The sequence below is a fragment of the Aethalodelphis obliquidens genome, unplaced genomic scaffold (assembly GCF_003676395.1).
Source record: "Aethalodelphis obliquidens isolate GAN/ISIS:26980383/991018 unplaced genomic scaffold, ASM367639v1 scaffold4, whole genome shotgun sequence".
Taxonomy (NCBI): domain Eukaryota; kingdom Metazoa; phylum Chordata; class Mammalia; order Artiodactyla; family Delphinidae; genus Aethalodelphis; species Aethalodelphis obliquidens.
In genome coordinates, this window is record NW_020837948.1 from 75,004,252 (window position 1) to 75,026,795 (window position 22,544).

Consider the following 22,544-nt stretch of genomic DNA (forward strand, 5'->3'; position numbering starts at 1 on the left):
CAATTAATATTTTGCTTTTAACAAGGATACTGCAATAAGTATCCTTTTATAAATGTTTACAGATCTTGCCAAATTGTCTTCCAAAATGGTTGTACCAATTTACACTCTCACCAACAATATATTGAGGCCCTATTTCCCTATATCCTCTTATCAAAGGTTTGGACTTTCATCAATCAGATTAAGTGCAAAATAATATCTCATGATAGTTTTAATTTGCATTTTTTCTTATTATGAGTGAATCTGAGCATCTTTTCATATGAGACACATTTTCCTGTGGACTATCTATTCAAATATTTGCTCATTTTTCTATTAGATTGCCACTCTTTCTTACTGATTTTATAGTTCTTTAGATCTTAAGAAAATTGGGCTTAAGAAAAAAGGAAATAAACAGCTAACACAGATAAAACATGAAAAAAAGAAAATTAGGCTCAAGTCTGTGACATAAGTTACAAGTATTTTTCCAGTTTTGACTGAAAATACATCTTTCCCTGTAAAAACATTTTTTTTACTTTTACATAATCAAATTTATCAATCTTTTCTTTTATAGTCTCTTGGTTTTGTGTCATAATTACCCATTGAGAATATCACAAAATCTGAGGCATGCCACTTTAACATCTACCATCATGAGCAAATCTCCTTAGATACCTCACTACCTGGGGAGACAAGCACAAGAGAGAAACATTTCCTTCTCGCAGATTACCAAAAATTTCCCCCTTATTGTGGTTTCTTTTGGGGAAGGCACACCTTTTCTCCAAGCAAACAACACCAGGAGTGACCTCAGTCTTCAGGTAAGACTCTGCTCTCTATACACTGGTAGTAGCTCAATAAAGCTATATAATACATTCCTAAAACAAATCTGATAGTAAAACAACATCTTGACTGTTTCATAAGTAAATGTCAACACCCTAAATGTTATATCCACAGTGCTAGAAGGGCTGTTCCCTCCTGATACCCCTGAGTCTACATGGGCAACCCCACCATCTAAAAGGAAAACAGCAGAGTGAGTATCAGACTACAATCACAGTTTGAGGAAATGCTTTGAAGGCTCACTGAAGCAAGTCACTTAGTCTCCTAGATTTCAGGAGAGCTGGGGCCTGGGTTGGCCTCAAGCATAATTATGCTACTGTGCTTACTACTCTTTTAGTTTTTCTGATCCAGGCCCTGGAAGGACAGGCTGCTGCTGGAGACCTCCCAACCCAATATTACATCTTCCTTCTCATAGCTGGAATTCAGTATCTGAAGGTGGCAAAAAGACATACACTTTACAGAAGTAAAATTTCTTAAATGTTAGCCCAGGTAATGCTTATTTGGAGGGCTATATCTTTAGTTCAACACTCCAAAGACCCGCCTCAGATCTCAAATGAAGTCCAGTGGAACTGTAATATGAATAGCAGCCTCCTTGCTCCTTACAGCTATAAACATTTATCAACGTACAAGTCAGATACATATGAGATATTATATATATGTAATACATATATTATACATATCAACAAACTGGATGACAGGTATTATTTTCCTTAGCCACCCTGGATGGCAAAATAACCCACATACCTCAGCTGGAAAAACTCAATAATTATAGCAGCACGTAACTCATATTGAGTACTATGAGGACACATTATATGCTTTTTCTAATCCACACAACAATTTTATGGGATACTCTTACTACCTTATTTTTTTGTTTAACAGCTGGGGAAACTGAGGAATAAAAAGGTTGAGTAACTTGCCCATGTTTACGGAGCTTGTGCACTGCATACCCAGGCTTAAAACCCAAGGAGTTTGACTCCAGAGCCAAAGCTCTTAACCATTACATGCTACCACCTGTGCCAGGCAGATTGCCACAGGTGGATGTGAGCTGGGAGAAAAAGTACACGTATGCACTAAGGGAGAAGCAATGCACTTGAGCATGTGTACTGAACCCTTAATGAACTGGTAATTGGCAAAGCACCAGGAAGGCAGGTAACAAAGAGATGGCCTTTTCCCCAGGTGTGGATGCCTGTGGACATTTAGACGTGTAAGTAAAATGTCTGGCTTTTTAAAATGTGCTGAAAATTCCTGCCCTTTGTTTACCAAATACCAGCAAAACTTGTCTGATTTCAAGTACCTTAAATACTTCTCAATTTGGGCACTTAAATACATTAACAGAAAATAGAGTCTTAAGCAAGTATTTTTAGTGACATCAAAACCGAGTTTAAAGATCATGTGAAGTACCAACAAAGTTGTCCGTATCTAAGTAGCAACCCACTTGCTTTGTTTGCTGAAACAAGGTACTGTGAGGAAATGTGATCTTCCTACTTCAGTCCCCCAATCATAGACATGGGGCAGCATGAGGGTAGGGGCTTTGACAGAAGCTAAAGTGCTAAACTGGAAGAAAAAAAAAAAAAGACGAGGTTGGTTCCATTATATTAATACTCACTTGCAGATTTCATAAACAACACCTGAAAATAAGCAGTGTCAAATCGTGGCTAAGCAGCTTTCATCATAGCAGCCTGGGTTTAATTAGGTTTTACATTTTTAAAGTATTTTAGGTTTGCCTAGTGCCTTTAAGGTGCATTGGGCCCTGGTCCCAGAAAGATTAAAAAACAGAAATTAATTTTAAAGACCCATCATAGGGAAAATAAAATGCCCTTAGCTTGAACCACAAATACTGTACCTAAAGGCCTCCAGTTTCTTTTCCTCCAATCCATTTTCCACGTATCAGAGTAATTTTTTTAAAACAAAAGACAGATCGTGTTTCTCCCTTGGTCAAGCATCTTCAGTCCCTTCAGGTAAAGTCTAAACCTTTAACGTAGCCTACAAGGAACTGCACGATCTTGCTATTGAAGGAGTAGATTATGGTGATTATGGAGCAAAGAGCTAGGCTGTCTCCATTTGAATCCAGTTCTGCCATTTACCAGCTGCATGACCTTGGGTAAATTACTTTTCCTGTCTATGCCTCAGTTTTTCTTCTCTGTAAAATGGGGATAATAATAGAATCCATCTCATAGAGTTGTGAAGATAAAGTGAGTATAATAGATACATATAAAAAGCACAACACAATCCCTGGCACATGAGAAGTTTTATATATTAGCTACTATCTCTTATCTCCCCTGTTTCTTCTCCTCCCTTCCCCCCAACTCTGTGTTCCAGCCATTCTGCATCAGATAGGCCCTAGAATGTCCCAGGAATCATGCTTCCAGACCTTCCCACATCCTGTTTCTCTATTTTAAATACTTGCGGCCAAATCTCCCTCTTATCTTCTTTCCACCCCCATCCTTCTATCTTTGCTTAACCACCACTTGCTTTGGGAAGTCTTTCCAGTCCAGGCCAGTTGTTTCTAATATGGGCTTCTACGGCCCCAGGTAGGACTGCCAGAGGTTAGGAGGTCCAGTTAAATATGAACGTCAGATAAACAATAAATACTCTTCTAGCATAAGTATGCCCCATGCAATATTTGGATTTCAGATAAACAATGAATGAGTTTTTAGTATAAATAGGTACTATGCAATATTTGAGATACTAAACACTTATTTATCTGACTTTTGAATTTAACTGGAGTCCTGTATTTCATCTGTCAACCCCACACCCGGGAGATCCTCCATCATAATCCTTACTACACTTCAGTAATTTAAAAAGTATGACAAGTGGTTTTGTTTCCCCCACTACAGTGATAGCTGTGCAAGGGCAGGGCCCAGGCAGCCATGCTAACTGTTTTAGACCTGGCATGGCAGGCGTTCCACAAGTACCGAGAAATAGAGCCATCAGGCCAAAGCTCAGGCACCCCCTATTACGAGTTAACTCTAACGGCAGGCAAACTCTCTGGGAGGACAAAGCCTTTTCAACAAGGTACCGCTAGCCTCTTGTCCACAGGTGGGTAAAATGATGGTACTGCTTTTCAGAATATCTCGTGTGATAATATCGACTCCCCAATGACAGTTTTAAGATGACCCCACTATTTTGTATTCAAAAAAGGACTTTGAGTTTTCACACCTATTTCACTTGACTCTTAAGGCAAGTATTAATATCCACAACTAACAGGTGAGGAAACAGAGGCTCAGAGAAGGTAAGCAGCTTGCCCAAGATGACCAATCAAAGAGAGCGACCATTTTAACCCGAGGAGCTGACTGTGCACTCTTCCCACCATACCACATGGCCATCTGGGCCAATTTAAAGAATCATAATTCTTAGGTCCTTCCTCCTCACCTAGACACCCTCTCAAAGAAGTCTGATACCTGACTCCACTCCACAGATTTAATTGCTCCTCCTATAAAAGTTCCCCAACAATTGCCTGAGAGGAGACAGGGAGGCCTGGCATCTGTATTTTGAAATACAGGTAAGTCTTAGCTCATCTCTCATGTTATAAATGACATTATTTAGGTCTGAAGACTAAAGACCTTGCTCAGAATTACAGGAAAATAGGAGGAACACTGACTGGAACCCGAAATCTGTCCCTTCTCTTTTACCTGAATCTCTAGAAGACACCACCCCACACTCCGCTAAATTTCTGGGGACAAGGATTTACATTTTGATTACATATATTTGTCAATTTTCTTCTGGAATGAAAAATGGCTGAACCTGCTCGCCAAACAGCACCTAGTAACTCACCTCTTCGAGCACCTCTGCAAAATTCATCAGCTGGAGGGTATGTGGGCTTTCTGCCACTGGGAGATGCCTGTAAGGCTGACTAGATGCTACTTGGGCCCCTTCTCCTAAGGGGTCTGAGCCCGAGGGAGATTCACTCAGGCCGGAGAAGGACTGCCGCTTCTACTAGAACAGGAAGCTGCCACGTCTAGTCCAGTCTCTCTCACCTCCCCCGCTCCAGCTCTACTTCCGTAGGCTTCTGAAGGAAGCTTCCTCAAAGGAAACTTCCACTTTGAAGCAGCGGAAACAGGAAGCAGGGAATAACCGAGAAAGATTGAGCCGCGCGGAGCAGGGGGTCAGAAGCTAATGACCTAGAACATAGCAGGCGGTGAGCAATTTAATAAAGCTAGAAATGCAACCCTCCAACAATGATAAGTTCTTAAACGGCTGCAGCTTACTTGGTTTGGGGGGAAAGTGCGGAGAAAATATCACAGGACTGCAGACCTGCTGTTGGAGGTTCCTCGGGCAGCCTTCTGTTTGGAGCACGAATACCGGCTGGCTGGCTGGACTGGCCCCTAGATATGCAGCAGCATCGAGGAACCTGCGGAGGTTGTGCTCCCCAGCCCGGCGGAAGGAAGGATACTGGCTCCTCAGGTCCTGCCTAAAACGAAAATCACAAACGCAACTGAATTATAATTATTGTTTGTATGGGTCACTGAAGAAAACGTCTGTGCTGACAGAATTCTAGCTGGAGCCTTCGTCTGGAGCTCGGAAGCGGACCTTTACAAAATTACCGACCTGGTTACAGCCGGCATAGAAGGTTCTCGCAGTTGTCAAAACCATCTGGCCAAGGACGAGGAGATGTCCCCCAGGGGAATCTCTTTCCCGGGCGCGGTTAGATCTCCTCATCTGGATACGGCGTCCACCTGGCCTAGCTGCCGCCCCACCCCACCGCTACCCCACGCCGCGCGCGCTCAGCTCCTGCTGCAACCCGAGCTCAGTTGCCCGGGTAACAAGGGATGCACACGGAGCGGGCCGCTCAACGCGAGTGCGCCCTGCGCGCTGTAGCTCCTCCTCCCCCTTGCAGACCCCGGCGGCTGAGTGTGCCAGCAGCGCGCTCGGGAGCGGGTCTTTAGCCGGGAAAACGCGGTTCTTGTGCCGCTCTGGGCTCAGCCAGTGAGAAGCCGGGGGTGTGGCTGAGGGAACCTGCAGGCAGAGTACTTATGGGCTCGCCGCGGGTCAGGCCTGGCCTCTTCCGCACTCTCGCGCACGCGTGCCCACCCTCACCGCAGCCGGGGAGTCGTAGAACGGCCACCGGGCTTTATCATGGTGACCCCCTGCTCCACCAGCCCCTTGAGTCCCGCCGCCCGGGCTGGGAGGCGGGACGACCAGAACCTCCGTGCCCCGGTGAAGAAGAGCAGGCGCCCACGCCTCCGGAGGAAGCAGCCGCTGCAGCCGCTGAACCCGTGCCCGCTACCCGGAGACTCTGGCGTCTGCGACCTGTTCGAGTCCCCCAGCTCCGGCTCGGATGGTGCAGACAGCCCCGCGGCGCAAGGCTGCAGCCCCCTACCCGGTCCTGCCCAGCAGCTGGTGCAGCTTGATCTACAGACCTTCCGCGACTACGGTCAGAGCTGCTACGCCTTCCGCAAGGCGCGGGAAAGCCACTACCACCCGCGGGAGTCATTGGCGCGGCAGCCACAAGTGAGGCGCTGGTAGAGCCAGCTCTCCACCGCCGCTCCTCTTCCTCTCCCGGGCTCTCTCCTTTTCTGCTCTGTCAGCCCTCCGCGGCGCCCCGGCCCTCGCCAGCCCGACTTCTGCCCCCGGTCCGAGCGGGAAGGGGCTTTGGAGGGCCGGGCCACCAGCCTCATTTTACAGATGGAGAAAAGCGGGGCCTGGACGGCTTAAGTGACCTGCCCGAAGTCTCCAAACTGTTTAGCAGGGACGCGGTAGAATGCAGATTAGTTAAGACAGTTTCTAGGTTCGAGTCCAGACTCCTACCGACCCCAGCAAGTTACTTCACAGTCCTAAACTTGTTTCTTCATTTGCAAAGTGGTGACCTCCCTGCCCCCACTGATTGCTGAGAGTATTACACGAGGTAACGTGTATCCCCGGTCGGCACGGCGCCAGGCACGAATCCCGGCGGCCTGGCTCCTAGCCCTGCCTGTGCTCTTTCCACAGCAGCGCTGCCCACCTCTTTCCGTTTCCAGCGCCTTTAGGTTTTTCCTCTGTTTCCTGCCTCCCTCCGGGGACGCTCCCTAGGTCTTCGTGCCCTGTCCCTTCCACAGCCGCTCTCAGCCCTAGGCTCAACTGGCCCGCCTCCCTCCGGCAGGTAACGGCGGAATCCCGCTGTAAGCTGCTCAGCTGGCTAATCCCCGTGCACCGCCGGTTCGGCCTCTCCTTCGAGTCGCTGTGCCTGACGGTGAACACTCTGGACCGCTTCCTTATCACCACGCCTGTGGCTGCAGACTGCTTCCAGCTGCTCGGGGTCACGTCCCTGCTCATCGCTTGCAAACAGGTACCTCCACGCGGGGTCTGGGGGGCGGGGGAGCCAGACTCCCAGCCGCTCTCTGGCCGCGCGGCTCTTCAGTGCACACGGCTGAGTGCAGGGTTCCCTGAACTCATTTTGCAAGCTTACATACCCCACAGCCTTAACTACAGAATTCCCCCCAATACGAACAATCCTTTCACCCAGCCCGCAAAGAAATAGGCCGCGTGTCAACAGCTCTCTCTAGCCCCTCTATTCTAGTCTCCGAAAAAGAAAAAAAAAACTTCAAAATTTCTCAAACCTGTTTTCAGCGTTGCGCTGGAAGTACACCCCAGTTGATTACAGTGGAAGTATGGAGAGGCGAAGCCCCAAATATCTCGCTGGAAGGGATGGGGGAAGTCCTGGTTTTCTCCCGGGTGTGAGACTGGGTGGGCCTCCGGCCCTGGATGCTGCGCAGCGAGGGATGAGCGCCCCTGTGTTACAGGTGGAGGTGCACCCGCCGCTCGTGAAGCAGCTCCTGGCCCTGTGCTGCGGCGCCTTCTCCCGGCAGCAGCTCTGCAACCTCGAGTGCATCGTGCTGCACAAACTGCACTTCAGCCTGGGCGCGCCGACCATCAGCTTCTTCCTGGAGCATTTCACGCACGCACGCGTGGAGGCCGGGCAGGCAGAGGTGTCCGAAGCCCTGGAAGCGCAAGCCCTGGCGCGCGGGGTGGCGGAGCTGAGCCTGGCTGACTACGCTTTCACCAGCTACACCCCCTCCCTGCTGGCCGTCTGTTGCCTGGCGCTGGCAGACCGTATGCTGCAGCTCCCTCGCCCGATGGACTTGCGCCTGGGCGGGCACCCCGAGGCGGCGCTGCAGGACTGCCTGAGCAAGCTGCAGCTACTGGTGGCCATAAACAGAACGTCCCTGACTCACATGCTGCCCCTCCAGATCTGCGAGAAGTGCAGCCTGTCCCCGAGCTTGAAATGAAGTAGACCCTTGGTCTCCTTTGATCCCCTGGCCTGGCTGCTGGACCTCTCCCATTGCTTTGAAAGAGTGCAGTATTGGCCTACAGAGAAGGGTTCAGTCCTCCCACTTGGTCACCAGGTCATCCTGCAGGTTGTAAATAGTGTACGATTGTGGGGTTTCATTGTTTATTTATTTTGCTAACATCGCATGAGAGAAGAGACGAGTCTTTCCCCAATAAACAGGCTGTCTGTGGTGGTTTGTCTGAATACTACCAATGCGAGTGTCCACAAAGAGGGAAGGTGAAGGCAATCTGGGAATAGAGGTGATCAGTAACCATGGAGGGTTCCTCCCTCCCCCCAGGCATCTCTGTTTGGGAACACCAGGTTTGGAGAGGTTCCTGTAGACCGAGGTTCCAGTTACAAGGCAAGTCAGGGTCACTTGTTGGCCTGTAAATGGTGACCTTGTTAGGCTGAGGACTGCTCACTCCTAGAGGTTCAAAGGGCGAGGTGGGGTGTGAGGCTGAAAAGAACCCACAGCAGTCCATGTTGTCTAGCGGGGCCAGGGGGCACACTGCTGGTGCAGAAGATCCCAGGCTGAGAAGCTTTGGGGACTGCAGTCCCACTAGCTAGGGCAGCCAAGAGTTACCCTGACAACTGCCAGATGTGGGAAAATGAAGGCTGTGCAGGCAGTTATGGCCATTCCAAATTGAGTCCATTTATCCTGCAATCACATGTTGAACAGTTCTCTCTTGTCTTACACCTACTATGTGTGAGCCCATGGTAACAATGGTGCAATAGTAATCATGGCTATCATTGAGTGCTTACATGTACCAGGCACAGTGTTCAGCATTCATTATTTCATTCCTTCAGCAGTTCTATGAGGCAGAGTCTATTATCCCATTTTTCAGAGAAGGACACTGGGCCGCAGAGAGGTTAAACAATAGTGGAGCAGCCAGGATTTGAAGGCAGGTGATCTGAGTCCAGAGTTCCACCCTTTGCCACATGCTCAATTTCCTCCACTTACAGGTTTCTGGAAATGCTAAAAAAAAAAACAAAAACGCCTTTTCCCAAGGTAGGTGTGGGACAAGTGATCTGTTCAGTGCCCTCCATTTAATAGGGACTATGGAGAACATATTTGGAGAGCCAGTACAGTCCTTGCCTCTAGTCATGTCACAGGAGTCATTTTACAGATGGGAAAAGTGAGTCAAGAAATGCGACAGAGGCTTGCTGGAGTTCTGTGACTCCACAGCTGTCCCATCATCTTCATTCTCACTGTTGTGAATCTGCTGTAGACCCTGAATCTATAACCTCCAGCAAATTAACCTCTCTGAGCCCAATCGCTGATAGCGGGGCTATTATGAAGCTTAAATGAGATTGCTATGAGGTAGTATAAAGTAGTGCTTAAACACTTGGACTCTGGAGTCAATTTACTGTGTGACCTTAAGCAAGTCACATATCTATGCTTAAGTCTTTCCTGTAAACATGAGAGTAACAGTAGCATTTACCTGGTAGTGTTGAGGTATGGATTTAATGAGATGTTCTCTACAAACCCCTCAGCACAGGTCCTGCCTGGCACATAGCAAGTCTTCAAGAAGCCTAGGGGCTTCCCTGGTGGCACAGTGGTTAAGAATCCACCTGCCAGTGCAGGGGACACGGGTTCGAGCCCTGGTCCAGGAAGATCCCACATGCCGTGGAGCAACTAAGCCCATGCGCCACAACTACTGAGCCTGCGCTCTAGAGCCCGTGCTCTGAAACAAGAGAAGCTACCCAATGAGAAGCCTGGGCACCAACAAAGAATAGCCCCTGCTTGTGGCAACTAGCGAAAAGCCTGCGGGCAGCAACAAAGACCCAACGCAGCCAAAAAAAAAAAAAGGCTGGTGGCAGCCTGCATAATGATGGGGTGTGGGGGAGGAGTTACACAGAAAAAAAACTTGGTGAAAAAATAGAGATAAAGCAAATACAGGAAAATGTTAATGCTACTGTTGATCATTGTACTGTTTTTTTCAAATTTTCTGTATGGTTGAAAAAATAAAGTTTTGGCAGAATAAACTCAGTCATGTTCTACTGCATTTAGAATAAATCTAAATGTATTACAAATGGCACAAATAAAAAGCAAACTCAAAACATACTTAGAGAAATTTCCTTGCACTTCTTGTGCACCCAAGTACTCTCCAGAGACAGGAGCGCCTTACGAACGCTTCTCTCCTGATATGTTGATATGCTAAGCTCTCCAGGAACTTTCTCCTCCTTGGCTCAAGGAGGGGGAAGTGGTGATCCCCGAGCTGTTTGAGGAAAAGCTGTTCTGTGATGGTGAAAAGGAGGAGGAAAATCATATCACCTGTTCCGAGTGCCAAAATATCTGGAGCTCTCAGCCTGGCTATTAGGGGATGGGGTACCTCTGCAAAAGTGATTTTGGGGGGAGTTGTCTTCACCAGCATTTACTCAGCTAAGATTGATATGGGGGATTTGGTTCCAGAATCATCCAGACCAGGAATCATGTAATCATGCTATTCCAGCTCCTGTTGCCACAGACAATCTACTGTACATTTTTATGCACAATGCCCATATTTTTCTACTCCAGTGTGGAACTCATTGATGGAAAATGGGCCTGTTTTGGATCTTGCCATGTGTAGAGATCTCCCCAAAACTCAGCTAAGAGCTTCCCCACTCCTTTTGCAGACTGGGAAGCCATTAAGGATAGGGATGGGGAATGGACTGACTAGTGGCTAAGGCTACTCAGGAACCGGAGGAAGTAAGAGACAAAGCCAGCAAGAGGCTGTGGGAGGCTGCAGGTGCAGCTGAAAAGGCACTTCAAAACAGCAACATTAATTTATCCACACCAAGCACCAGTCGCATTACAAAAACAATCTCATCTTCACAGCAACTCCTCTGAAGTTAGTGTTATGTTTTTCCAAAAGAACTGGGGTTCAGTTATCTGGTGGAGCCTGGGTTCCGACCCTAAAGCCAGAGCTTCTTCCTCACCATCAGCGACACCACACCAACTCTAGCTGGCTGACCTCACTGGTTCCTGCATCTATAGATGCCTCAGAGAGTCTCTAAGTCTATTCTAACTATATCATTGGATTGCTTTCCATCTCTGTCAGGGGGATCTTGTTTATTAATCCAGATAATAAGTGCAAATAAAAGAGGATCTTTCACTACTCCTATGAGGTGTAAGGCACCAATTTAAGGTGCCCAATAGGGTGGTCACAAAGATTTCAATTTCAGATGATTGTTCAAACTGTATGGATATAAGAGTGGTCCTGAAAGAGACCCCTCACCCAAGGATCTAGAGATGCCCCTTCCTGGGAGAGGCTTCCGGCTTGGGAAGAGGAGCGAAGACTCCGGCTGAGTCAACAAGGCCGGTTGTACAGAGAGTGACCAAATGCCTCGAGCGGTAGCTGAGGCTTCCGGGGAAGAGACCGGTTTTAGGGGATTTGGGGCTGTCCACTGTGGACATGTGTGACCCTCTCTTTTAAAGGCTGTGCTCAGGTGCTGCTGCCTGAGAAAGTGCGGGGTAGGGGTAGGGGTACGGAGCGGGGCTCTAGGCATCAGACCAAGTGGATGTCAAAACCAGGAGGGCTCCCTAGCCTTGGGTGTGGGGACTTCCGTAATCTGGGGCTGTTCTGGGGAGTCCCTGCTGGACTCCTACAATACATCCTCAGCAAATCCTACATGGCGGGGCAAATGCCGGGGTCTGACTTTGGCAGTTGACACTCCAAGTTTGTTTCGTGCCTTGTGGCTGGCGTGGGAAGAAAATGAAATAAGAATCGTTAACTTTTCCATATTCCCGCTGTCCGTACGCGGAAAGGCGGTACCCAGCGTTAGGGACCAGTAGGGGTTGTCCTCCCCTCCTATGGCGTGGTCGAGAGGCCGCAGCGCCAACGCTAGCCAAAAGAGCGCTCGCGGGCCCGGGCCCCGCGCTCGCGGCTCCCGGGGGAAGCCGCGTTGCCAGGTTGGGTTTTAACGCCTCCGCCCGCGCACAGATTGTCCGGGGCTGAAGGCGCCACCACTGGCGCTCAGGCGCGAGCCGCCCCTCCCGCGCGGCGGTCCTCCTACTCCACCCCGCCTTCCCTCCTCACCTTCACAGTCGCCCCTTAACCCCACCCCGGCCACGCGCCTCCCCGACTTCCGGCCGGCTTCAGAGCCTCGGGAGCGCTGGGTGTCGGGTCGCCATCCCGGCCCGGCCGCCGCCTCCAAGCATTCGACGCGGGGCTCCAGGCCTGAAGCGGGCGGGGAGGCAGGATGCAGGCGTGCGGGGGCACCGCGGCGGGTCGCCGGGCCTTCGACAGCATTTGCCCCAATAGGATGCTGGATCTGCGAGGCCGGCCGTTCGGCAAGCCCGGGAAGCTGGAGAGGAAGGTGGGGCCGCAGGACGGAGCCGGGCAGGGTCCTCACGCTCCCGGCAGTGAGGGCTGACCCGCGCTCACCGTTTCTGTGCCCGGCTAGTTCGCCCCTGCGCGGAAGCTCTTTCTCGGTAGCAGCGGCAGCAGCCCGGTGTCGGTGTACGAGGATCCCCCAGACGCCGAGCTCGCTGCGCTGCCAGGTGATACCGGTGGTCCCTGCGCGACCCCTCGGGTTCCCCGCGCCAGGTGGGTGGGGCGCGCGGGCCTCAGAAGAGCTTTTCTCCCTGGGGTTTCGGAGTCCTGGCGGCGATGCCAGCGGCGAGCCCTTGCGGGGAGGCTTAGGGTCCGCCCGGCGCGTGTCTCCGGTTCTCCCTACGCAGCCCTCACCACCATAGACCTGCAGGACCTCGCTGACTGCTCCTCGTTACTCGGGTCCGACGCGCCGCCTAGTGGTAATTCGGCCGCCTCACAGGTACCTCTCCTGGTGGAAACTCGCGGCCTATCGAAACCCAAACTTCGATTCGGGAGTCAGTTCTCTGAGTTTCCTCAAAGAATCCTTTTGGGTGGGGAGCGCAGGCACATCTGGCTAGCGGGGGGAGATGTCCTGCAGAAATCCAAGCCTCGAGGATTAGAACTTCCTCCTCCCTCCTAGTATGTTAACGGTGGCCGCATTCTCAGAACTGTTGTGACCAACTCTGGACAGGGAAGCTCATCTGGAGGGCTCCCCTGCCAGACGGGTCTCCCATTCTCCTCCCCATCTATTCCTTGGAGCTGCGATAAAGCAACGTGGTGGTTGCGCACTGAGGGACGAGGTGGGTAAATGGGAGCAAAGTTGCTCTCTGGGCACCTATCTGTTCTCCCAACATGCCTTTCCCGGCCATTCATTAACCATTTTCATTCCCTGGATGTCTAAGGAGTGTGGAGATTGGAGAATAACTTCTCGATCAAGACTGGAAAAAACGAAGAGAATTTACATTTGGAGGAAGTGGGAAGAGTGACAAAGGACTCGAAGAAATCTGACTGAAAACGTTGCTCTCTACAGAGATGGACCTTCAGCAGTTGGGCACTTTATAAAAGTCCTTTTCGCCCCCTGCAAAGGCTGCTGCCACTTACTCCCATGGAGCAAAGAGGCATTTCCCCCCAAAACCTATCTTCTTACTTGCATCCCACTTCTACCACTTGCCAGGGCTGAGACTCCCCAGCCAGATGATGGCATCTCCCAGCACTGATGTCTGGGAGGTCAGAAGCCTGCCTCATCGATGGATATGAATGCATCCATCGATGCATATGAATGGATATGAATAGCTAGATGCAACCTCCAGGACGGGTGCCAGTTCCAGGTTCCTGGCAGCAGGTGCTTGGGATATGAGGTTTCACGGGAACAGACCAAGTACAGAACTCTCCAGAGGAAATGACCACCTCCTAGAACTGGGGTTGGGGTGGTGGAGCAAAGCTTCCCAGGGCCTCTCCAAGTGCCTCTTAGAATTGGGATAGAGCCTAGGGAGACTCAGGGTAGGTGGCAACTGAGAGCAGAGATTGTGAAGGCAACAGGTAAGAGTGAGAATTGCCCTGCAAAGGCCATTCTCCTGTTCTTTTAGGGTTTGGATGCTCAAATGAAAAAAGGCAATACATGAGCATCTTTCAACGGACCCAGAGGGCTACATCACGCCCTTACTCCAACATGTTTATTTTGCAAGAAAAAAGCCAAACCAAACCAAACCAAACAACAACAACAGAACCAAGCAGGCTCTTGCTGAATTTTTGCTTATGTATACAGAACTTAAATTTGACATCATGCTCTGCGTTAAGTTTTTTGGTTTTGTTTTGTTTTTGTTTTTTGGCTGCTGTTTGTGTTGGAGAAATGCCAGGTTTTTACCTAATTGGGAAGATAAGATTCACAGTTTCAAGGACAGAACTCATGCCCGATGGCCCAAGCAAGAGGTCCAGGGTTTTTCCCGCTGGAAGGCAGAACTGGTACAGAAGGAGATATATCCCTAGGGGAAGATTCTGTGGGGGAACCCCCTGGCCAGTGCACACTCTGGTTATATTTCTCTTTCCTGTTGGGGAAAGTGGACAGAGAGAGGAAGTGCTCTAGAAGTGTTTGAGGTCCAGAATGGGCCAAGACCTGGGATAGCACAGGAGGAAGCATTTCCTGGGTGGCTGTCCCTGAGAGTTGGCCTCTAGTCTCATGGTAAGGGCTTTTCTCTACTGAGAGGGAGACCTTTGAGCCCTTGGGAAATGTCTCATTTCTGACTCCTTCAACCAGGGAAGAACTTGTGCTTCAGGATTTGTCTGGGGCCCTCAGTCTTTCCTTTCTAAGCTCCCTTCCCCTTACAGACTCAGTTCTCAACTGGTGCTAGAGGTTTCCCTGGTTGAAGCTCTCCTCCCTGAAGGAAACTGATACTTGTACATCCTTTGAAGTTAGAGTCAGAATAAGTTCCTCTTCTCAGAAGTATTTGAATAGTAAAGAAGGGTGTTTGGGAGAAGAATATGATTAACCCAAAGGAATAAAAAAATTGATAATAGTGGAATCAGTAGAATAGATATTTCTGATGGGCACACTGGATGCACCCCTCACACCATGCTCCTTGAGAGGCTTCTTTCCCCTTCCCAGAACTGTCTTCATTGGAAGCCAGGCTTTCCTAAAAGAGAAATAAAAGCTAGAGGCAATGAGGTATAGAGGAAAGAGGACTGAAATAGGCACCAGCATTCTGGGGCAGAAGCTCCAGTTTCACTATTTCAGAGCTGGGTGGCTTTCTCTGAGCTTCAGCTTCTCCATCATGGGAGGAGTCACTTCCTGGGCCCTGCCTACTTCCTACATTGGTGTGAGAATGAACAGAGAGACTCGATGTAAAAGTCTGTGTCAACTCTGTCCACGAATTAAGGGAATAAGAAGTTTCCTGGTCACCAGCCTTTTGCAGTCTCCTTCCGTCTCACGCACCCAGGCACATTGCAGGAACCCAGGAGAGTGTCCAGTCCAAGATGCTGGAGATGCATCACGCCCTACGGGAAAAGTCAACTCCAACTTTTTGAGAAACAGAAGAGCAAGAGGGGCCACGCCTGCTGCGTGCTGAACAGAAGCACTTTCCATAGCATCCCTGGCCCATCTCTTAGCCTCCCTTTTTCTCTTTCTGTGTGGGGAGAGGTGGTTTAGTTGTGACTGAGCCTTGGCGGGATGTGTGGACTCGAGCCACTGCTTTGGATGCCTGCGCACGCTGGCGGGTCTTGGGAGGAAGGACGGTGTGTTCGTACGCCATGCTCCCAGCTCTTAGAGCTGTGGCTCCTTGGCCTGTGGGAGGTAAGTCGGAGCTGAAGGTCTAAGCGGGCGCACTAGCAACGCGCCTGGTTGGCTGGTGACTGGCCAATGAGGCGGCGCCGGACTGTGCCGGCTGCCAGAGGCCGGGCGCGGGGCGGCGGTGCTGCGCGCAGAAGGAGCGACGCGCGACGCAGCAGCGCGCATTTTCAGCGCCCGGCAGGACCCTCCCGACCGGGTCCCCGCTTCGTGCGTCCCTCTCCCCACCATGGCAGTGCAAGCCTGCTGGATTCCGTGTCTCGGGCAGGGCTTTGATTTTCAGGTACAAGTTTCCGCTGCGGGCGCGAGTGCATGCAGACCTGCCATCGAGCCCGGGAGGTTAACTGTCGGTCTAGGAAGTGTTCCAGACCCGCCAGACTCAACATTAACTAGTTTGTACCTCTGGTTTGTTTCAGAACCACTCCCTGCAAACGGCAGCGGACTTCGATCTGCAGGATTTCAGAGACACCGTGGATGATCTCATTGCAGGCAAGTGCAATCGCTTTGCAGTTCAGTAACGGCGGGGGTGTCCTCTACCCCTCAAATCTGACTAGTTCGGATTTCGTGGTCCTGAAAGTGGTAAACCCTGTACCTGTCAACGACTCGCCAGCAACTCATCAAAGTGTTTGGCTCATCCAAATTTAGCTCTCCCCCCCTTTTCCTAATGGAGAAGATGAGTCGCTGGATCTATAGCGCTTTCTCAGTTTGCCCGTGTGAGTTCTGGGAGAGAGAACCCTACGCTGTGACGTGGTCTGGAAGACGCTGAGTGACAGGAGTGTGCAGAGTAGTGCATTTGTGTGACTTCAGGCAAGTTTACCCTGGCCACCGTGGAAATCCAGTTCAGATCATCTCAACAGGCATTTATTGAGCGCCTGCTGTGTATGTACAGGATATCAGGTAGAGCCTGGGGATCGTAGGGATTGCAGAGTGAGGGGTGCTTTATTAATAAAGAAAAATCACGTAAACCCTATACCCGCGTGATATTTTGTCCCTGCAGTTAGCTGGGCACGAGTCTGAGGCTGCAAACCCAGCTCCCTCTCTTCCTCTTCATCAGACTCATCCTCTATGATGTCGCCTCCCCTGGCGGGCGGAGACTTCCCCTTCTCTCCTTGCGACGTACTGCCGTTTGGTCCCTGTCTCTCCCCACAAGCCTTGCAGTCACCGCCGCTGCGCCCTCCCGACGTGCCCCCACCAGAGCAGTACTGGAAGGAGGTGGCCGACCAGAACCAGAGGGCGTTGGGGGACGCACTCGTGGAGAATAACCAAGTAGGGACACTGGGCTGGCGTCCAGGAGTCCTTGGGGCGGGGGCAGGGTATAGGGCTCCGGGAGGAAGTGGGGTTGCAGGAGCGGGAATGAGCCCCCTTGGACGTTAGAACCAGTGGACGAGTTTACGTAGCTGCTGTTGCTCCACTGGCTCTACCTCAGTTTACAACGTCACTAAATGGGAATAATCTTACCCACCAGATTTTTTTTTTTTTTTTTTTTTTTTTTTTGCGGTACGCGGACCTCTCACTGTTGTGGACCTCTTACCTCTCACTGTTGTGGCGTCTCCCGTTGCGGAGCACAGGCTCCGGACGCGCAGGCTCAGCGGCCATGGCTCACGGGCCCAGCCGCTCCGCGGCATGTGGGATCTTCCTGGACCGGGGCACGAACCCGTGTCCCCTGCATCGGCAGGAGGACTCTCAACCACTGCGCCACCAGAGAAGCCCCATCCACCAGATTTTTTTTTTCATCCACCAGATTTTTAATAGGGCCACCAATACTTATTGAAGGCTTTCTATATGCCTGGTATTGTGCTTACCAGTTTACTTTCCTCATTAATTACTCACAACCATTGAGCTAGATACTTTTACCAGCCCTATTTTACAGATAAGGAAACTGAGTTATAGGAAGGTTGAACTTCTATATCTGCCTGTTGCCCAAGTCAGCACTCCTCACCGCTACACTGAGGATTAACTGAGAAACATTTTGTCTAAGTGCTCTGTAAAAATAAATAAATAAATAAATAAATAAATAAATAAATAAATAAATAAAATTATTCTCACCAGTGTAAACGTCCTTGGGGCCCCAGTTTCTAATTAGACGTTAGGATCTGCGTTCAATTTATGCAGAGTTTACAGACGAGACCGAGCACGGTAGACTATCCCTGAATGTTTGGGTCTCCTCCTGCAGCTGCACGTGACGTTGACCCAGAAACAGGAGGAGATCGCCTCACTGAAGGAGCGGAACGTGCAACTGAAGGAACTCGCCAGTCGGACACGGCACTTGGCCTCGGTGCTGGATGTAAGTGGGGCGCGCGCGTGTAGAACACTGCAGAAACTCGGAAATGTTCTGTGCACCTCCCACCCAGCTCCCGGTGTTGGGAGCCGGCGGGGGTCGGGGAACGGAGGGGACCGCTGGGAGCTCGCTGAGTCACTTGCAGGCGTTGCCTAAGTCGGCCGAGTCGCGCAGTTCTAAGTGCGCCCAGGTCTCCTTTGAGCGCCCAGCACGAGGCGAGTCCGGCTGGCCCCAGGGCGGCGCTCCTCCCCATCTTTTTGTAGAAGCTGATGATCACACAGTCCCGGGATTTCGGGGCGGCAGCTGAGCCCATCCCACTAAAGGCGACTTCCAAAAGGAGCCTGGAGGAGTTGTTGAGCGCGGGGCAGGATTGCGCGGAAGTGGACGCCATCCTGAGGGAGATTTCCGAGCGCTGCGATGAAGCGCTGCAGAGCCGCGATCCCAAGCGGCTCCGGCTGCAGCCCGAGCTCCCGAGCACGGACGGCAGGCCTGGGAACCTGCACGGCGCCTTCCGGGGGCTGCGCACAGACTGCAGCCGGAGTGCGCTGAACCTGAGCCACAGTGAGCTGGAGGAGGGCGGCTCCTTCAGCACCTCCATCCGCAGCCACAGCACCATCCGTACCCTCGCTTTCCCCCAGGGAAATGCTTTCACCATCCGGACAGCCAACGGGGGTTACAAATTCCGCTGGGTCCCCAGTTGAGCTGAGATGTGGTCCTCCGAAACACTGCCCTTTATCCTAACTGAAGCGCCTGGAGGCTAAACGGGAGTAGCTGAAACCTGGTTTCTCAGAAGAACTCCACTTGCAGAGCCGACGCCAGCCTGAAACTTTTTTTTCAGGAACAAAAACGTTTTGATACTGATGCACTGTAAAATTCTGGTACAAAATACTGTGTAGTCCCTTCCCTTTTCACAGCGAAACCGTGTGTGTATGTGTGTGTGTGTGTGTGTGTGTGTGCGTGCATATGTATGTGTATACATACGCTTATATATCACAGTCAATTTTTAAAGTATTTATTTTTAGCAGCTTTGAATTACGTACTTTTTAGAGCTGGAAGGGACCTAAAAACCACTTAGGTATTTTATAATTGTAATAATGCCCTATTTTCATACGAAGCAAAAGGGGGCTCTAAGAAGTTAAGCAATTTTCTACAAAAAGAAGCGTCATGGGCACCTTCCGAGTGCTCTCGCTAGTCTTTTAAAGATTGTAGGTCCAGAGGCCAGGTCTCTGGGTGAACGTTTCAATACGTCACTCACTTCCCCTGATCACTTAATTTTGTTACTATTGGAATCTTTCATTTTAGCTGCCAGAATAAAAAATTAGGAGAGGTTAGGGTTAGGAATTCCTAAACCCTTGTCTTAGGGCAGGCAAAAAAACAGAGGAAAGTGAAGATTCTCAGAGTCGACGGGTTATTGACAAAATAGGTGCTAAACACGTTTGTTTGTAATGATCATTTACATAATTTTGTAAGATTTATGATAAATGTTTATATTAATTATATATAGTTTTATTTGTCTAGACAGAATAACCACAAGAAAAGCAAACTTAGTAAGAAACACATTGTTTTAAGAAAATGGTACATCCCACATGAAAAAGAATGTGCATATTTTAGGGTGTTCATATTTTTGGGGCGCAGAAACCAAGTGTGGAAACCTTGGTAAAAGTAAAACTATCTATTTGAATTCCATGGATAAAACTGGGGTACACATTCATGTTTTATATTTCTTGGCTTCATCTTCTAAGAAAAACTTAGGTGTTATATGGTGCCTTCTCTTTGCCTTTTCTTTATCCCCTTTTGCGTAGGCTTCCTTTTTCTACTCTGTTGTGAAGGTTTGTTAGTAGAGTATGTCAAGTCGTGATTTGTCCTAACCTCCACAGTTCTCAACAGGAGGGCTGCTTCTTGCGTTTGGGGGCTCAGCATGGGCAAGTGTCCAACCCTGTTACACCACATTGCTGGTTCTGCCATCCGAATGTCATCTGAATGGAGAGATCAGGTTACAGGTGAGCTGGGCAGGCTGGTGGGACCTGCTTCCCCAGTTTGTCCTGTGTAACTGTTATCTGTATTTAAATGGCCATTTTGAAAACAAACAAGAAAGTGATAAAATAGAGCACATTTCCTTGTACTTTGTCTAACAAATGGACGCTTAAATGGGCCTCAGCAGCTGTGGCTCACGGGCTCCAGAGCACAGGCTCAGTAGTCATGGCACACGGGCTTAGTCACTTCACAGCATGTGGGATCCTCCCAGACCAGGGCTCAAACCCGTGTCCCCTGCATTGGCAGGTGGATTCCCAACCACTTTGCCACCAAGGAAGCCCCGAGAATTCTTTTCATCAGTGTGAATATAAAGTTACTACAGTTCAGCATCAGAAGAAACAGAAAATAAAAACAAAACCCCTTAACTTGTTTCAAGAAACAATCAGCTTGTGAAAAGTTCTTTTCCTCTCCACTCCTCAGTTAGTATCTTCATAATGCATTAGCTTCAATGACAGAAAACTTAAATTATCTATATGTATTTTTCTATTTGTCTTACGCCTGGAATTTAAAAAATGACAAGAGCTTTCAAGACTTCTGTGTGTGGTAGTAGGTGGTTTTATGGCCTTCCCCATGCTGAATGAGCCCACAAACCAGAGCTTCTTTGACCTGGTGTTTTCCTCACTTCTTTGGGAAGCTAACCACCCAATGACTGAGTGCTTATACTAGCAGTGAAGGGAGCTGTGCCCACTAATTTATGTCCTTACATTCCTTACATGATGCGAATTCTTTGTACTGCTTGTTGCTGATTTAGTAGGAAACCTCAGTGACAGCAACTTTAAACCAAATCTTAGCCGTTTTCTCCATGATTCTTTTAGCCTATATTCAGCTATGTGATCTAGTGTAGCTCAAGAAGACATGTTAGCCTGAAATTATCCCAATAATTCCTTCATTTCCAATAGGACCAGGCACTGTTCAAGGTGTCCAGGAGATAGTCATGAACAAAACGAAGTCCTTGCTGTCATGAAGTGTGCATTCTAGTGGGGGAGACAGATACTGAACAAACAGTATATAATGTCTGATAATTAACATGTTATATAGGAAATAAAGCAGGGTCTAGGGATAGTATGTGACAGGAATTATTATTTTAGATAACATGGTTGGAGTGTTTCTAAACAGTTTCTATAGCAGCAAAATCAGTTTAAAAAAAGAGGCACACACACTTTAACTGAATTATTTTTTAAGGAAATGACCTCATAATTGCAACACTTAGATGTTGTTCTAAAGTAGTGGTTCTTAAATTGTAGCATGTATCAGAATCATCTATAGGGCTTATTAAAACCCATCTTGCTGGGCCCCATCACCAGAGTTTCTGATTCAGTGAGTCTGGGTAAAGCCTGAGAATGTGAATTTCTAACAAGGTGCCAGGTGATGTTGATGCCTGGGTCTAGGGCCACCTTTGAGACCACTGTTGTAAAGAAATTTTTTAAAGATCACTTTAAAAAGGTTAAAACAAACAAAAACCAATTTACCTGATGTTATGCAAATAATTCTTGTGATTTAGGATTAAGTTTTTAATGATACAAACCATACTACATTCAAACAAGAGCTATATTTCAAAAAGTTGGAAGTGACAGTAATGTGCTTTGAAAAATGATGTTAGATGACCCAGAAGGTAGCTTCAATGATGAAATGAATACCTTCAATGAAGGACTTGATGTTGAAGATAAGTGTGAAGAGTCTGAATAATATTACTTATGAAATGTGTTAAAGAAGCTCAATTCAGTTGGCCCCTAATGTGGGCAGAGAGATCAGGACCTAGTCCTAATTCTTCTAATTAACTCAAAGGTCACTTAGAAGAATAATATTTAACAGTTGAAGAATTATGGTATCATTAATTTATAATATTAGCTAATGATATTTTTGTGTCTATGTTTAACCTAAAGGAGAACTAGGCAGTACAATGATATTTAAAGAATTTAAAATTATTTGGAGAAATGATATGACCAATAAGGGATTAATATCCAACATATATAAATAGCTCATACAACTCAACATCGAAAAAACAAACAACCCAATTAAAAAATGGGCAGAAGAATTGAATATACATTTTTCCAAAGAGGAAATGTAGATGGCCAACAGACACATGAAAAGATTCTCAGCATTGCTAATCAACAGAGAAATGCAAATCACAACCACAATGAGATATCACCTCACACCTCTCAGAATGGCTATCTTCAAAAAGAACAAAAATAACAAATTTGGCGAGGATGTGGAGAAAAGAGAATCCATGTACACTGTTGGTGGGAATGTAAATTGGTGCAGCCACTGTGGAAAGCAGTATGGAGGTTTCTCAAAAAACTAAAAATAGAACTACCATATGACCCAGCAATTCTGCTCCTGAGTATATACTTAAAAATCTCCAAAACACTAACTCAAAAAGATACATGCACCCCAATTTTCACAGCAGCATTATCTACAATTGCCAAGACATGGAAACAATTTAAATGTCCATCAACAGATGAATGGATATATACAATGGAATATTACTCAGCCATTAAAAACAATGAAATTTTGCCATTTGCAACAACATGGATGGACTTGGAGGGCATTATGCTAAGTGAAGTAAGTCAGACAGAGAAAGACAAACACTGCATGATATCACTT

The 22,544-nt window shown here is 48.6% G+C and overlaps 2 protein-coding genes across 2 annotated transcripts; both read left to right on the forward strand.

The window, feature by feature from the left end:
* Positions 1-5,844: 5,844 nt before the first annotated feature.
* CCNO (cyclin O) lies at positions 5,845-9,641 on the forward strand. Its single transcript, XM_027094969.1, has 3 exons — positions 5,845-6,258; positions 6,887-7,072; positions 7,527-9,641. Exons 1-3 carry the CDS (start codon positions 5,884-5,886, stop codon positions 8,010-8,012), a joined length of 1,047 nt encoding a protein of 348 aa, XP_026950770.1. The 5' UTR covers positions 5,845-5,883; the 3' UTR covers positions 8,013-9,641.
* A 2,594-nt stretch (positions 9,642-12,235) lies between these two features.
* MCIDAS (multiciliate differentiation and DNA synthesis associated cell cycle protein) lies at positions 12,236-20,143 on the forward strand. Its single transcript, XM_027094983.1, has 7 exons — positions 12,236-12,352; positions 12,440-12,536; positions 12,717-12,808; positions 16,045-16,117; positions 16,683-16,894; positions 17,802-17,912; positions 18,170-20,143. The coding sequence occupies exons 1-7, from the start codon at positions 12,236-12,238 to the stop codon at positions 18,605-18,607; spliced, it is 1,140 nt and encodes a 379-aa protein (XP_026950784.1). The 3' UTR covers positions 18,608-20,143.
* The last annotated feature ends 2,401 nt before the right edge of the window (positions 20,144-22,544 follow it).

Excerpts from the sequence above, each read along its gene's own strand:
- CCNO (XM_027094969.1), top strand. The coding sequence starts at position 5,884 with ATGGTGACCCCCTGCTCCACCAGCCCCTTGAGTCCCGCCGCCCGGGCT. Across the intron at positions 6,259-6,886 it reads CATTGGCGCGGCAGCCACAA|GTAACGGCGGAATCCCGCTG; the intron begins GTGAGGCGCTGG and ends TCCCTCCGGCAG. Across the intron at positions 7,073-7,526 it reads TGCTCATCGCTTGCAAACAG|GTGGAGGTGCACCCGCCGCT; the intron begins GTACCTCCACGC and ends CCTGTGTTACAG.
- MCIDAS (XM_027094983.1), top strand. The coding sequence starts at position 12,236 with ATGCAGGCGTGCGGGGGCACCGCGGCGGGTCGCCGGGCCTTCGACAGC. Across the intron at positions 12,809-16,044 it reads GTAATTCGGCCGCCTCACAG|AACCACTCCCTGCAAACGGC; the intron begins GTACCTCTCCTG and ends GGTTTGTTTCAG. Across the intron at positions 16,118-16,682 it reads CGTGGATGATCTCATTGCAG|ACTCATCCTCTATGATGTCG; the intron begins GCAAGTGCAATC and ends CCTCTTCATCAG.